The sequence below is a fragment of the Ammospiza nelsoni genome, chromosome 3 (assembly GCF_027579445.1).
Source record: "Ammospiza nelsoni isolate bAmmNel1 chromosome 3, bAmmNel1.pri, whole genome shotgun sequence".
Classification (NCBI taxonomy): Eukaryota; Metazoa; Chordata; class Aves; order Passeriformes; family Passerellidae; genus Ammospiza; species Ammospiza nelsoni.
Genome location: NC_080635.1, coordinates 90089073 through 90103046, shown reverse-complemented (window position 1 = coordinate 90103046; position 13974 = coordinate 90089073). Strand labels below are relative to the sequence as shown.

Below are 13974 nucleotides of genomic sequence, written 5' to 3'. Positions count from 1 at the left end.
TTTAACCTTGTTTGGTTTTAATCCTTTAGGAAATACTTTGAACCTCGGGATTCTTACCGTTTTATTCACAGAGAGTTCTGTTTGATCTTCTGTGATTAGAGTGGATCATAAAAGCACAGATGCAAGAACTCTAACAAGAAAAATCCTACCAGTTCAAGCACTGAGAACAGGCACATATGCTTCGCTGATCATACTTTCTCATCACATTACTGCACAGCTACTCCTACCACTGCTACACTGAGTAGTTCACCATCTATTTCATACCTATGCCTAAATAAGATTAATAAAATGAGGATTCTCATCTTTTAGTCACCTAATTCTTCTGATATTTCAGGTCTGATATTGTCAAACAAATTCAGAATTTATTTAACCTCGATCAACAGCAAAAAATAATGAAAAGACCCACAGAAAAAACAGCACTTGCATGATTCATGTCATAGACACAATCAAAACAAATGGCACTAAACTTCAACAGAAAGTTTAATAACCCATTCAATTAATTAGGTGGTAGATCTTTCTTTACCTAGCAGGCTCAAAATCCCATTTCCCATATGGGGAAATGCACCCAACTGGCCACAACACTACAGAGACCTACATGAAAGGCTGGAAAGGTCCTGTTCCCCACCTCTATTGTCACAGTTGTGCTACAGTGCAGAACATGCAAACTGGAGAACACAGATAGAAATGGGCAAAACAGAGGATGAAGAAGAGAGCCAGAACCACAAGCCTGTAGTGGTGGATGCTACAACGTTTAATAAGGCAACTGCAGAGTCCTGTCACGGCAGCCCCAGGCAGTGCTACAGGCAGGGGAAGGAGTGGCTTGAGAGGCTCGGTATCAGCCCACACTCTGCTGCCCAGGTAGCCAAGAAGGCCAATGGCACCTGGCCTGTAGCAGCAATAGTGTGGCCAGCAGGAGCAGGCAGTGATCATCTCCCTGCACACAGCACTGGTGAGGCCACACCTCGAGTGCTGTGCTCAGTTCTGGGCCCCCTCACTTCAGAAAGGACATTGAGGGGCTGGAGGGTCAACAGAGAAGAGCAACAAGGCTCATGAAGGAACAGCTGGGGGACCTACTCAAGAATTCTAACCTGTAAGAAAACACTTTCGAAAATCTATTAATTGCAGAGACCTGGAAATGTAAACAAACAAACAAAAAATTTCTGCACAGCTGTTCCAAACAAAGCTATCAACAACTTTTTCCTTAGATCTGAAAAGCAACACTTCAGTAAATATTAATAATGAGAGCAATGTTTCAACTATTAGAAAATTTAACCTTACCTTCAGACTCTTTAAGTAGTTGGATAACATACTTGGGTGAAAACGATTTTCTTCAGCAACCTGGTCATCATATCTTGGTCCTAACATTGTCTTCAAAGGTAAAAACTTCCCTATGAAAGATAATAAAATTTTGCAGTATTTTATGTATATGTACAGTTACAACCTAGCATTTCAAACCAACATGGTGAGCAGTTTTACACATTCACCTTCAATAATAAATAATTGCAGAAATAGTACTGTCTACAGTAAATTGGAATATTTTTTAGTTATGAGTTCTCAGATTTCATCAGTAAGTTTAAATGTTTAAAGGAAATAGAGGTCAGTTCATCTGAAACAGAGCAATTAAACATTTTTAGCTAACTTTTTGTGTGATTTAAGTTGGGACAGCTACAGCACAACAGAATACAGAAAATTTAAACTCAGTACAATTGAAAACATTAAAACAGCATTTAGAAATAACAGTTTGTCATCCAATCATGTAAACATCAGTCTGATTACCTGCAAATATACAGTAAGGATCCCTGCAAAAAAAAATTTAGCAACACTCTATGTTGTCTCAAATAAGTATCTACCTTCCATGAAATAGACATTAGAAACCACAGAAGACAGACAGATGTGGAAATTACAAAGCTCAGGTTAGATGTTAGTGAGCAACATGAGAAACAGCCTCACTTTTCCCCTGAGACTGTTCCAAAATTTACAGCTAAAAGGAGAGTTATTCTGTCATACAATCAACATCATGTTAAATGGTAATAAATTGTAGTCACTTCAACTTACATGACTGCTACAAAAATTTCACTTTATTGCCCTTTGCCTTTTCATCCCAAATTACACACCCTCCATCCACCCTGGTAAAGGCTGTTGGGTTGGAAACCTCCCCACCATTTCCTCATTTCTATCTAATTTTCCTGCTTCTTTGTGTTCCCTGTCACCTTCAACACTACCATTCAGCCTCTATTAGCCCTTCCACTTTAACTTGCAATACTCCTCTGTACAGACTGATTATGAGAATTCTAGATTTACATGATCTAAACACAAAAATCTATCATCACCATAATTTTTGCAAAACAACATCGTGCTTGACAGTTTTTTGCCTTTGCCACTTGTCACATCCATACAGACATATCTACTCATTCATTATAGAACATGAAGAATCTAACTAAGCTTTCTCAACCCATGCACTCAAGGATAGGAGCTGCACTACAGAAGAGTCAATGGTTACAAAAGAAAACCACCATCCTTTACAAGATGCTGGGAAAAAAGAGTTGAAAAAGACAAAGTAGTCTAGTCAGCATCCCCTGCAGCATTTGAACACCTACAGACACCTGTGGAAGTGATGAATATTTCATATAGAGCCCATTCACTATGACTTTCAAAGCTGAAATACAGATGTTTGGAAGTATTTAGGTGGTCAGCTTCTGTAAATTCCAGTTTCTTCTCTTCTACCTGGAAAATCTGCAATTTGGTTTTTGTACAGATGCCTGAAAAAACTTCTTCCCCACATGCATATAAGCCTCTCATTAAGCATCATCAAGCTACTGAAAATCTAAGCTTGAATTCTAAAAAGATTTCTAAACTTTTTGAGTAATATGGACAAGTATAAAGGAGGCAGTAGCTAGTGTCTCTCCTACAGTTCTGCCTTACATTTTGTGCTAAAGAAGCGATGCAGTAACACCTGATTGCAACTCAACTCAAGCCTCCATGCTTAAGTTTTTGAAGATTAAAAAATAATTTGCTGAATTAGGTGATCCAACAGTAACAAAGTGACACTTAACATGAACATCAAAGCATCCCAAGCCATTCAAGTACCTCAACTACATCATTACACTAATTGTAACTCCTCAACAGAATTTCCAAATTAACTTCAAAATGTTACTGGAACCCTGACAACAGATTATTACCTACTTCCACAATTATGATCAATTTTTTCAAATAGTTCTGGAAAGTGGCTACTAGAAACCATTTTCCAAATTAGTTACCTGTCTAACAGATGGTATTTCTTTAGGCTGAAAAACAGGTAAAAATTCTAAAAATAAGAGCCAAGTATATCAGAGCACGGACATCAAGCAGATATATCTGAGGGAAATCAAAGTGAACAATGTAAGCCATCACATTTTCTCCATGTACATGCTCTAACTTTGTCACTTTTTTTTATCTTCAAATCTAAATTCTAGAGATACCAGTGAAAAAATACTCTTAATTTAGCATGATTTTCTGTGACATGAAGCTATCAACTCAAAACATGACATACATGATTATGTATGACCATGGTATGTTTAGATTGAGCATTGATTAGGAAGGCTAGATTGGGTAAAGTCTGAGGTTAAGGGAATAAAATTAAATGGTAAAATCCACAATTTGAAAAACACCAATACCTCTACAAAGTAACAGTTTTCTGATTCAAGAGAACTATGCTGGGTCAAAGCACCCATTTCACCTACATGTCACCAACACAGGCCAATAACAGACAACTAGGAAAGAAAGTGAAACAATGACAATCCATCATCCAGATTATTCTCCCCAGCTACAACAAGTCATAGCTCAGAAACTTCCTGAACCAGAAGCATTACTCTTATTTAAGGTGCTTTCTCATGCAATGTGGATGCTTTCCATAATATCCCATAGTTCTGCATGCTACATGTGCGTCTAGAACAGGATTTACTAATATGCATCACTTGAAGGAAGCTGGAAAACACTGAGACACTTCTCATGCCTTTTCTTCCATATCTTGCTAGCACTTGTCATAGCAAAATTGCCAAGAGAATGGGTTTTCAGTGCTCATGAAAAGCAGATACCTGCTGAGATGGTGCTGCCGAGGCAGTAAGGCTGAAGCAACCTCATCACTTCAGATCTAAGCATTCAGAGAAAGCTCTTTTCATCAAAATGACTGAAGTTCTACTGCAATGCAACAAATGTGAAAATGTGCAATTCTGGGGATAAAACCAGAAAGTGGCAGAAAACTACCAATATTTAAAGATGTGAACAGGAAAATAATGGGAGACATAGATGAATTCACGTTGTCCAGGATAAAGAGCCCTGTTAATCTGAATGAACTCAATCTCACCAACAGCAGGGTTTCAGGCCTCATTAGTACTTGTCTTGAGGTCATCTAGAAATTCTAGATGCCACAAGCATGAGACAAGAGCACCACAATCAAACACTCAATGAATATGAGTCCACAGAAGCCACACAAAACTTGCTTAGCAATACTACTACTTATACACTATCAGATGGAAATAAAGTTGCATACAGGTGCTTAGGAATCTGATTTAAACACTAAAACTAGAATGTAACGTATCTGGGAGATAGTACCAACATCAATTAAACCCTAAAAATCATCTCCCATAAAACTGCAAGATGCCTTTGAATGTAAAACAGCAAAAAAGGGAAGAAGACTGATGGCATACCATTACTTTTGGTAAGTTGTTCACACTAAATAAACTAAAAATCAGGTGAACAAGAACACATCCTGATAAAGCACACAAAGAAATGAGCCAAGCACTTGCAGTTTTTTTACTGTGCATTAACTTCCTGTGCATGGTTGCATGGAATAGAAAAGAATTACCTTGCAGTTCCTGAATAAAAAAACACACAAGCAGTGATGGCACAGCAGATGACACACTGATGACCCTCATTCCTGCTTACTCTAGGTTGCTATTTCTGAGAAACCATGGCTCAAAAGACAGACAAACAAAAGGCACAACTAACAGAGATCAAGAACTTGCTGAGAAGAAAGACATAGAATAAAGAATCATTAGTCTGTTTTTGTCGTGGTCAAAGGCTTAGGCTATCAAATCTCTCTCATTAGACACAAAGTAATGCTTATGGCCACGATCAGGAGAAAGAGATAATGGACATGAGCAATCCTACAACACTGTTATTTAACAGTGCCAAGTCCAGAGAAGTATAAGGAAATTGACGGAAACCAGTAACCCACAAAATTAACAACTGATGTTAAATACTGACAAACGCCAAATAACGCATATTGATGATTACCGAGGATTAAACCAACTGAGATGTCTCACCAGGTTCTAAATATAGTCATCACTGTCTTCCATTCCACAAGCAGCTGCCACCCAAAAATGTAAGATGATGTGGAAATGTGGGACAGAAAACACAGGAGTTGCAACTATTAAGTAAATCATGGTGCAGTGCCAGTTTAAATAACACACTGAGTAGCACGTGTTGTGTTTTGAAAACATACCTTTACATCATCACAGAGAGGGATATAAAAGGAGTGAAAACTAGAAAATATTGGAGAAATAAAATATAACTGGAGGCTGGAACTGCTTGCATTATAAAGAAAAGAAGAACTTGAGAAAACTGAAAAGACAGATGTTTGTTTACTTTATCTACTACCAGGCAGCAGAGGAAACATTCACCTGAAGTCAGTATGATAGCTAACACACAATCAACAATGTGCATCTAGATGATACTGAATTCACTGCCACTACATGCCAGTAGACTAGATACTGAGTAACAACCAAGACAGTGCGTTATGGGCAAGAATATCCCAGCAGACAGCAACCACTGACCAACCCTAAAACACAAGTGTGACACTGGAGTGTTACACTCTAACTCATTTTCCAGCTAAAGAACTCAGGAGCACACATTGGTGACTGGAGGAGCACTGTCAGTCAGCAGAATGACAAACTGACACTGACAAGACTTCAGAGCATTCAGGAAAAGGAGAATAAAACATGGAAGAGGCTGCACAGAGAACTGGTATCACAACATTGGTCAGGGTGGAGGGGATCACAGGAGGTCATCTGGTCCAACCTCCCTGCTCAACAAGAGTCATCCAACAGCACATTGCACAGGACTGCATCCAGATGGCTCTTGAGTATCTCCAGGAAGGGAGACTCAACAATCTCTCAGGGCAATCTGTTTCAGCTCAGTCACCTGCACAGTAAAGAAGCTCTTCCTCATGTTCAGGTAACCATCAGCTTCTGCCCCTTGCCTCTCGTCCTGCTGCTTGGCATCACTGAGAAGAGCCTGGTTCCGTCTTGTGACACCCTCCCTTTAGATATTTATACACATTAATGAGATCCCCTCTCGGTCACCTCTTCTCGAGGCTGAACAAGCTCAGTTCTCTTAGCTTTTCCTCCTAAGAAAAATGCTCCAAGCCTCTCATCAACTTAGTACAGCACCTTCTGCATGCCTGGCTGTCACATCTCTCATCGGATGTGACAGACAGGAAAAGTTTCAGCTCGAAACTGAAGCAGGGCAAAGCGAGAGCCCAGCACTGCGGCTGCGGGGGTCAGGAGAGGGCCCGCACCCCCGCACCTCGGGGTGAGCCCGGGGCCAGTCCGTGTCACACGGGGCACAGGCCGAAGGCAGGGCAGCCCGGCGCTGAACGCAAAGCACTGCTTTAAGGAGAACAGCCACCCAGCGGGAGTCAGTCCGAGACAAACACCGGCCTGGAGCTCGGGGTGGAACACTGCACAGCCGGAGCCCCGGGACAAAGAGCTCTGGGCAGGACAGACGGACAGAGTGCGAGGGGCCGCGGCGGCCTCCGGCAATGAGAAGAAGCGGGACGGGCGGGCAGCGGAGCGCCGCAGGGGAAGGGGCTGGGGCCGCTGCCGCCCCACGGCCGGGCAGGGCCGGACTGGGCCGGGCGCTCACCTGCCACGGGCTGTCCCCTCCTGGGGCAGTGGAGCCAGCGCGGCGGGATCTTGTTGTAGGACATGGCGGGGCCCGGGCGGCCCCGGGGGGGGAGGGAGGGAGGCGGGGAGGGGTCGCGGGGTGCGGGCGGCCCCGGGGCGCTCAGCGGCCCCTCGCCCGCGGCGCCTCCATTCAGACCCGGCTCCGCCTCGGCCGCCGCCGCACACGGAGCGCCGGGAGCCGCTTCCGCTTCCGGGGCTCCGGGACCGGGGGTGGTGCCCGGCCGGGAAGAGGGCAGCGTAACCCGGGGCTCCTCAGCCTGGGAAGCGGGGTAGGCTCGGAGGGGAGGCGGTCACCGACTGCTACAGGCTCCTCCTCTTTGTGCAGAGAGGGGCGCAAAGCTGGAGCGCGAGTTCTGTAAGAAGCGCCTGACGGAGCTGGGGGTTTCTAGCATGGAGAAAATGAGGCTCACGGGGAACCTTATCGCTCTCTATAGCTGGCTGAGGGATGGCTGCAGCCAGCTGGGGTTCGGCCTCTTCTCTCAGGCAACCAGCAGTGGAACGAGAGAACAGTCATAAGCTGCCCCAAGGGAGGTTTAGGCTGGACATGAGAAGGAATTTCTTCACAAGGATGATTAGGTATAGGAATGGGCTGCCCAGGGAGGTGGTGCTTAAGGAAAGACTGGACGTGGCACTTGGTGCCATGGTGTTTGGTCGTAGGATGGACTCGATCTCAGAGGACTTTTACAACCCAATTGATTCAGTGATTCTGAGTGAGCACCTTCGAGCCACTACAGGAAAGTGACAGGACCTCAGCTGGAAGCAGCTGGGGGCATCATTTGTCCAAGCACAGGAGCAGTCAGCAAAGGCTGCTGCAAATACAGAGTGTACACAGATCTCGGGGAAGCCTGAGCAGGTGCTTCACAGAGAATGTAATCCATGACTACTGAAGTAGCAGGCTGCATCAGGTTTGGGAAGCGGCCTGAGCTGAAAACACCTGGAGGCTTGGACAGACATAATTCCTCAGCTTTTACTTTTTGCCAGATGTTCCCTTATAGCCAGAAGTGGATGTGGAAGTCGTTGGATCCTTCTAGTAGTGCTGCTTGTTCCAATCAGGATGCAACAGGCTTGCTAGTGTGGCAGACATACCTCCGTCCTGGGCCTTCTGTTTCTTTTGTGAAAAAACACACCCAGAAAGATGGCATGCAGAAAGAAACAAAAACTTTGTTTCCATACAGAATGCCAGTGGAAATTCTCGGGTTTTGAGAGGTCTGTTACCTGGACTCAGTTGAAGAATTGTGGCCCTGAAGTGTTTGTTGATGTGAAGGGAATATTTAAGGTGTGGCCTGGTTTAACTCCTGAAGCAACTAAGCCCACACAGCCACTTACTTTCTCCTGCCTCTGGCAGGATGGGGGAGAGAATCAGAAGGGTAAAAGTGAGAAAGATCAGGGGTTGAAATAAATATCATGAAAAATAAAGAATTTGTTTACTATTTCCCATTGGCAGGCATGTGTTTAGCCATTTCCAAAAAGATGGGCTTCGTCATTCGCAATGGTAACTTGGGAAGAAAAACACCGGAACTCCAAATGTCCCCTCTTTCTCCAATTTTTTTATTGCTGAGAACATTATATGGTCTGGGATATCCCTTTGGTCAGTTGGGGTCAGCTGTACCAGCTGTTCCAGCTTTATGCCCTGACAGTTTCCTATGCACCCCCAGCCTGCTCACTGTCAGGGCAGCATGAGAAGCAGAAAAGGTCTTGATGCTATGCAAGACCTATTCAGCATTAGCTAAAGCATCCCAATGTTTCCAATACTGTTTTGGTCACAAATGCAAAATGCAGCACCCTACAAGCTACTATGAAAATATCTCAGAGATGCCTGAAAGATAAGCTGGAAATAAATCCCCATAGACTGATGTTTATAGAGCAGGTATTTGTTTATTGCAGCACTGGTGGTGAGCGGGATATCTCCACCTAACTCACCCACCCTTGTCTGTGCTGTGGTATATTTATACAGTAAGTGTTGCTATCACTAGTCACTACAACATCATAAGTTAGTATCACTATGTCACTACAACATCATCACATATGTGCCAGAACTAATTTACATAGTATGATCTCATGGTTATTAGATGGTTCTTTTGCACTGTGCTTGCATCTCCTCAACTTGGGGGTTGTCAGGGGTCTTTGATGAAGGTCTGCTTGCATCTGAACTTTTCAACTTTGTCTTCAGAGAATGCACAGTTATGGTGTTTCTTGGTCTGTCAGGTCTTAACTGGCCTAAAATCTTTGTCTTGTGGCTAATTGGTTTTGCACTTGCCAATTTCTCATTAGTACTGTATTTATCCATCTCTACGGCTATCCACCTGGCAAGTTTTTTCTTCTCTTTTTGTCGATTCAAAATTAAGCAACTAACTAACCATATACTAGCCCTTACATTGTGTAAAGTTATGATTCAGGTTATATAAGTATCAGGTTATATAGATATATAAAAAGTCATGATTTAGCTTAGACTGATATCAGGTTATATCAATATATCAGGTTACACTGATATATAGAAAGTCATGATTTAGCTTATACTGATATCTTATAACTCACGTTATATAAACACCTTGTAACTGATCTAAGTTACATCAGCATCATCAGCCAAAACCAGTACAGATGGCTTCATTGAAGCATTAGGAAACAACAGCAATAGCTTATTTTTGTACCTAATTTTCCAGTTACTTACATTTCAGTACTGTTCTGTCCGCACTTTCTGTTTTGCCATAAGCCAGGTGTGCTGCCTTTGCAAGTCAGTAGGTGCCACAGCTTGCAGAATTAACCAGAGTTGTGTGTACAGATATAATAGGAAGCCCTTAGGTTCTGTGAATACATTAAAACAATGAAAATAATTTTATCCATCTAGAATCTATCACAAATTTCATTACACATTTTCCTCCTGCATTTTATAACTGGATTTTATTAGACATAGTTTCTTCCCTAGAATATCCTCTCAGAGTAATTGAGGCATTCAGTTAGGTAATTTGCATAACTGAGTCATTAGGTTCTTATACTGTGTTAGAAGTTTCTAAATTTTGTCTTCTAAGGCTTTTGTCATCATCAGAGACTAATCTTCTCATCCTAGCTAAAACTGAAGGTGTTGCTACAGAAAAAGACTAATCATGTTATTTTCCCTAACTGCTAAATGCACTTCCATTGTAATGCTACTTTATGCTGTTTGAAATAATTCCCTTTACAGAACAAACAACAAGTCAGACACTAGGTGGTGCCGAAGATTGGCCGGAAAAGAAAGTGAACCAAGTGCAAGGCATGCCCAGAAAGAGTGAGAAGCAAAGAGCAGCAGTAAGATACTCAGTATCTGTTCCAGTAAATTGAGAGCAAGTAATGACCGCAGTATGGCAAAATTAGGAACTAAACTATTTGGAGAGGGGAAGATTAGTACAAAAAGATATCATGAATCAGCAGTAATCTCATTACCTAGATTTAAGATTCTGATATGCTTTTGAACAAGTGTAAGAGCTGCAGATCAGAAATATCATGTTTTAGATATATAATACATAGTTGAAACGGGAGGGTATATTTCATTTAGCAATGCACAAGGCAAACAATTGTTTACAGCTGATGTTATGTGTTATATCCATATATATGGACTTTGCCACATTAGACACTTTGAAACTATTTATGCAGTCATCTGGTGATGTTTGCATGTGACATCAAACACTCTTTGTGAACAGGCATGTCCTGCTTGCCTTTATACCAACAGTTAATCTGATTGTTCTGGTGTGCCAGCAGAGGAATCCAAGTCCCTCATGTCTTCCCGTGATGTTCCAAAGCTGACATGGCTGTGTCTGAACAAGAACTGTGAGGGTGGCCATAGTGGTCATTTCAAGGATTGCTTTGAAAAAACAACTGTTAATAGTCAATTATATAATACTCCTCTTTACTCCATGTCAATTTTCTTTTTATCTTAGAGGTACTTAGATGCTTGTACACTTAACTCTGGTTTCTGCTCACCAATTTTAATCCTTTTCCTGACAGAGCAGACACTACAATAATGAAGTAATTTTCCCAGAATGCAGCTCATCACCTGTGCCATGGGTATCACTGCTTTAGTTTCAGCTCAGCCATGTTGGTTTAGGTAGCAGGGAGCTGAGTTTTTGTTCTTCCTTGACTTTAAACCATTAAAAGAATACCACACAGGAACCACACAGACACATTTTAACTCTTTTTCCTAATTACATACTGGACATTTTCCCAAATTGTTGCTGGTGAATAATTTCAGACTTTTAATGTAATAAATTATGTAGCAATTTATAATAATAATGTAAGTGACTTGTTCACAGAAAAGGAATAAATTAGGTACTTCTCCTGACAGAGCACATGGTATTGTCCTCTTTTATAGTGAAAGAGGTCAATGACCCTATTACTCCTCTGCTTCAGTATAGCATAATTTTCCATGTGCTCATAAAGAAATAATGAATGCAATAAGAAAAACAACCCTTGGGATGCTCTATGAAACACTTCTGACTCTATCTAGTAAATACATTTCTTGAAAAAAAACAAGCAAAACCCCCCCAACAAACAGATTAATAGCTAAACTGAGATTGCAAAAGGATTTAATTAAGGGAAAGTAACTGTGAAAGAAGCTAACTGTATGCAAACATGATTCATATAATATTATTTTTCTACTTTGTGGTGTAGGTGTTTACTTGGAAGGAGACTCAATGCAATAAGCTCATAAGTACATGAGACATAGAAAAATATGGTCTTTATTTACTGATTCAATTTATTTATTCCTTGCTTATTGGTTTTAATGTTCATGGCAAACTGACTTAGGGGTACAGTGCTCCTTTATGACTGATTTCATCATGCATGAATCTTTGTGGGGATGGGTGAGTACTGGTGAATAAATATTTTAACTTTCTTACTGTAGTTGTATTTTATTCCAATAGTACTTACATTCTAATGGTATCATAAGAAAAAAAAAAAAAAACCCAACTGAAAATAGTAACATTAAAGCACAGTTTTAGATTTCAGTGGAAGTTAATATTATGATTGCTTGTGGTTATATTCTCTAATACATATATAGGCTTCTAAATTTAAAAATATATGAGTATGCACTGACTCTTAAAAATCAAAAGAAAATTCTAGGAATACAACATTTTAAATTGATTCCTATTTGTTTGCTATCAACAAATATTCAAGAACCTAACTTCTGAGACAAATTATGTTTTCAGGTTTGAAAATAAAAATTAAGACTTAAAAAGAAAGTTATTTTATTCCTTATGTGTATACAATATGAAAAAGGGATGTTGAAACAAAGTTTTGAGTGCCACAATATATTTGAGAAAATAAAATGTCATTGACAGTGTTGTTTCTACAGAGAACTTTGAAGAAAGTCAACAAATTTACCAGTCTTTAGGTTTTTTTGACATTAGGGGGCATCACAACCTCACAGACTGAGAATGATGTAAGATAAAGTACAGTTACGTTTCCTGTCCCAAGTAAACAGGGAACAGCATAAAATAGCAAAATCAACTCCTGGAATCATTCCCTAGTGCAAGGTTATGATACAGGTATTAATAAAATTTCAAACAGAAACAACCCAGACATTCAGTAGAATATAAACTACACCCTCCTTTTCCTAAGAGTAATAAAATGAACAGACTAATGGATGCTATATATGCAGCCTCCTCTCAAGTCTGTTTAAATCTTGAAGCTTCCTTCCAGCCAAAGCCTCTAAGGTATCACAGTGTTGGTTCAATCAGTGGAGTGAATCTCTGGGCAGGGAGCACAGAGTGAACTTGGAACAGAGCTGCTTTAAATCCAGGTCCCTGGACTGGGTATCGTGCTTTGGGTAATCACCATAGGCTATCAGTCTACACCACCAAACACGTGTGCTGCACTGATGACATGTAAATCTCACACTGCAAGGGGGAACATTGCCAGTCTTAGATGAGACGTGCAGATGTGGCAGATGATTTACTTGGTAGATGATTTACTCAGCAGATCTATCCAGGAAGAAAGTGTCTATGCAGAGGGTTGGTGTGCTTGAAGAGAGACACCAGCTGTGACTTCATGCACTGATTTGCAGGCCTGAAAAACAAGATGCCTTGCTATTGATCCTCTGCAGCTGAAATGATAGTGTGTTTGATGTATCAGAGATAAGAAGTTGGACAACAAGCTCATAAGCAAGATGCCTGTCATTCCTGGAAGACTAACACTGGTCTCCCTAGTGTTCTTAGACTTTGACCTAGGCAACTGAGGCCTTACTTGCATCAGCTCTGAAGGATGATTTTCAATGGAAATCCATACTGTAAAAAATACCCACGTGTAACATTGAATCTACTGCATAAAATGAATCATATGATAGCAGGGTGCTTTGAGTACGGATGAAGTAATCAAACAATTAAAATGTCACGATGGCAAATGACTTGTAGTAGGGCAAAGTATGGCATGATATATGAGAAACTCATCTAATTTAATTAAGTGGAAAGTATGACTCATAGTCTTTGGAGCTGGGCTGGGGAGTGACTGGATTCCACAAAGTAGAGCAGTGTTCTGATGCTACACTGTCTAGTTTCTCTACTGCCAGAATATGGACACCTTAGTAAAAAGCTTGCCCTGACTGGAGGCTGTGGTTAAAACTGATGGAGTAACTGCGGTCCTGGCTAGTGCAGGAGGCAGACTGGGGCAGAAATAGCTGTTAGAGAGTTATCACTTCTCTACAGCCTGAAATAGCAAAGAGAGTGGCACTGTTTCGGCCTATAAACCTGCATACATGATGATTAAGATCTGGGTTACTATACTAGCAGAAATCTTTCTCATGTGATCAGTCACACAAAGAAAATATTATTACCCATAGGCACTCTCTCAGACTTTCTGCATCATAATTTTGTACCTATAGATATATATGCTATGATTTTGTATGTGAATATATAGCCTTTGAAGAATAATAGATGTAGGAGCGATAATAAAGTACCTGAGGAAAAAAAAACAGACCTGATTTTATTTATAAGACCTTATTATACAAAATATGTGTAACATACTGTACAAAAGTAAATGAAGACCACAGTCTTTTTTTGAGGTT

The 13974-nt window shown here is 40.9% G+C and overlaps 1 protein-coding gene across 1 annotated transcript in view; it reads right to left on the bottom strand.

The window, feature by feature from the left end:
- Positions 1 to 7092, bottom strand: part of RNGTT (RNA guanylyltransferase and 5'-phosphatase) — a 170227-nt gene extending 163135 nt beyond the window's left edge. The window contains exons 1-2 of the mRNA XM_059469021.1: positions 6904 to 7092; positions 1279 to 1388 (exon numbers count right to left, since the gene is read on the bottom strand). Coding sequence (XP_059325004.1) covers positions 1279 to 1388; positions 6904 to 6967 — 174 coding nt within the window. The 5' untranslated portion in view covers positions 6968 to 7092. The remainder of the gene's footprint in view (positions 1 to 1278; positions 1389 to 6903) is intronic.
- Positions 7093 to 13974: the final 6882 nt, after the last annotated feature.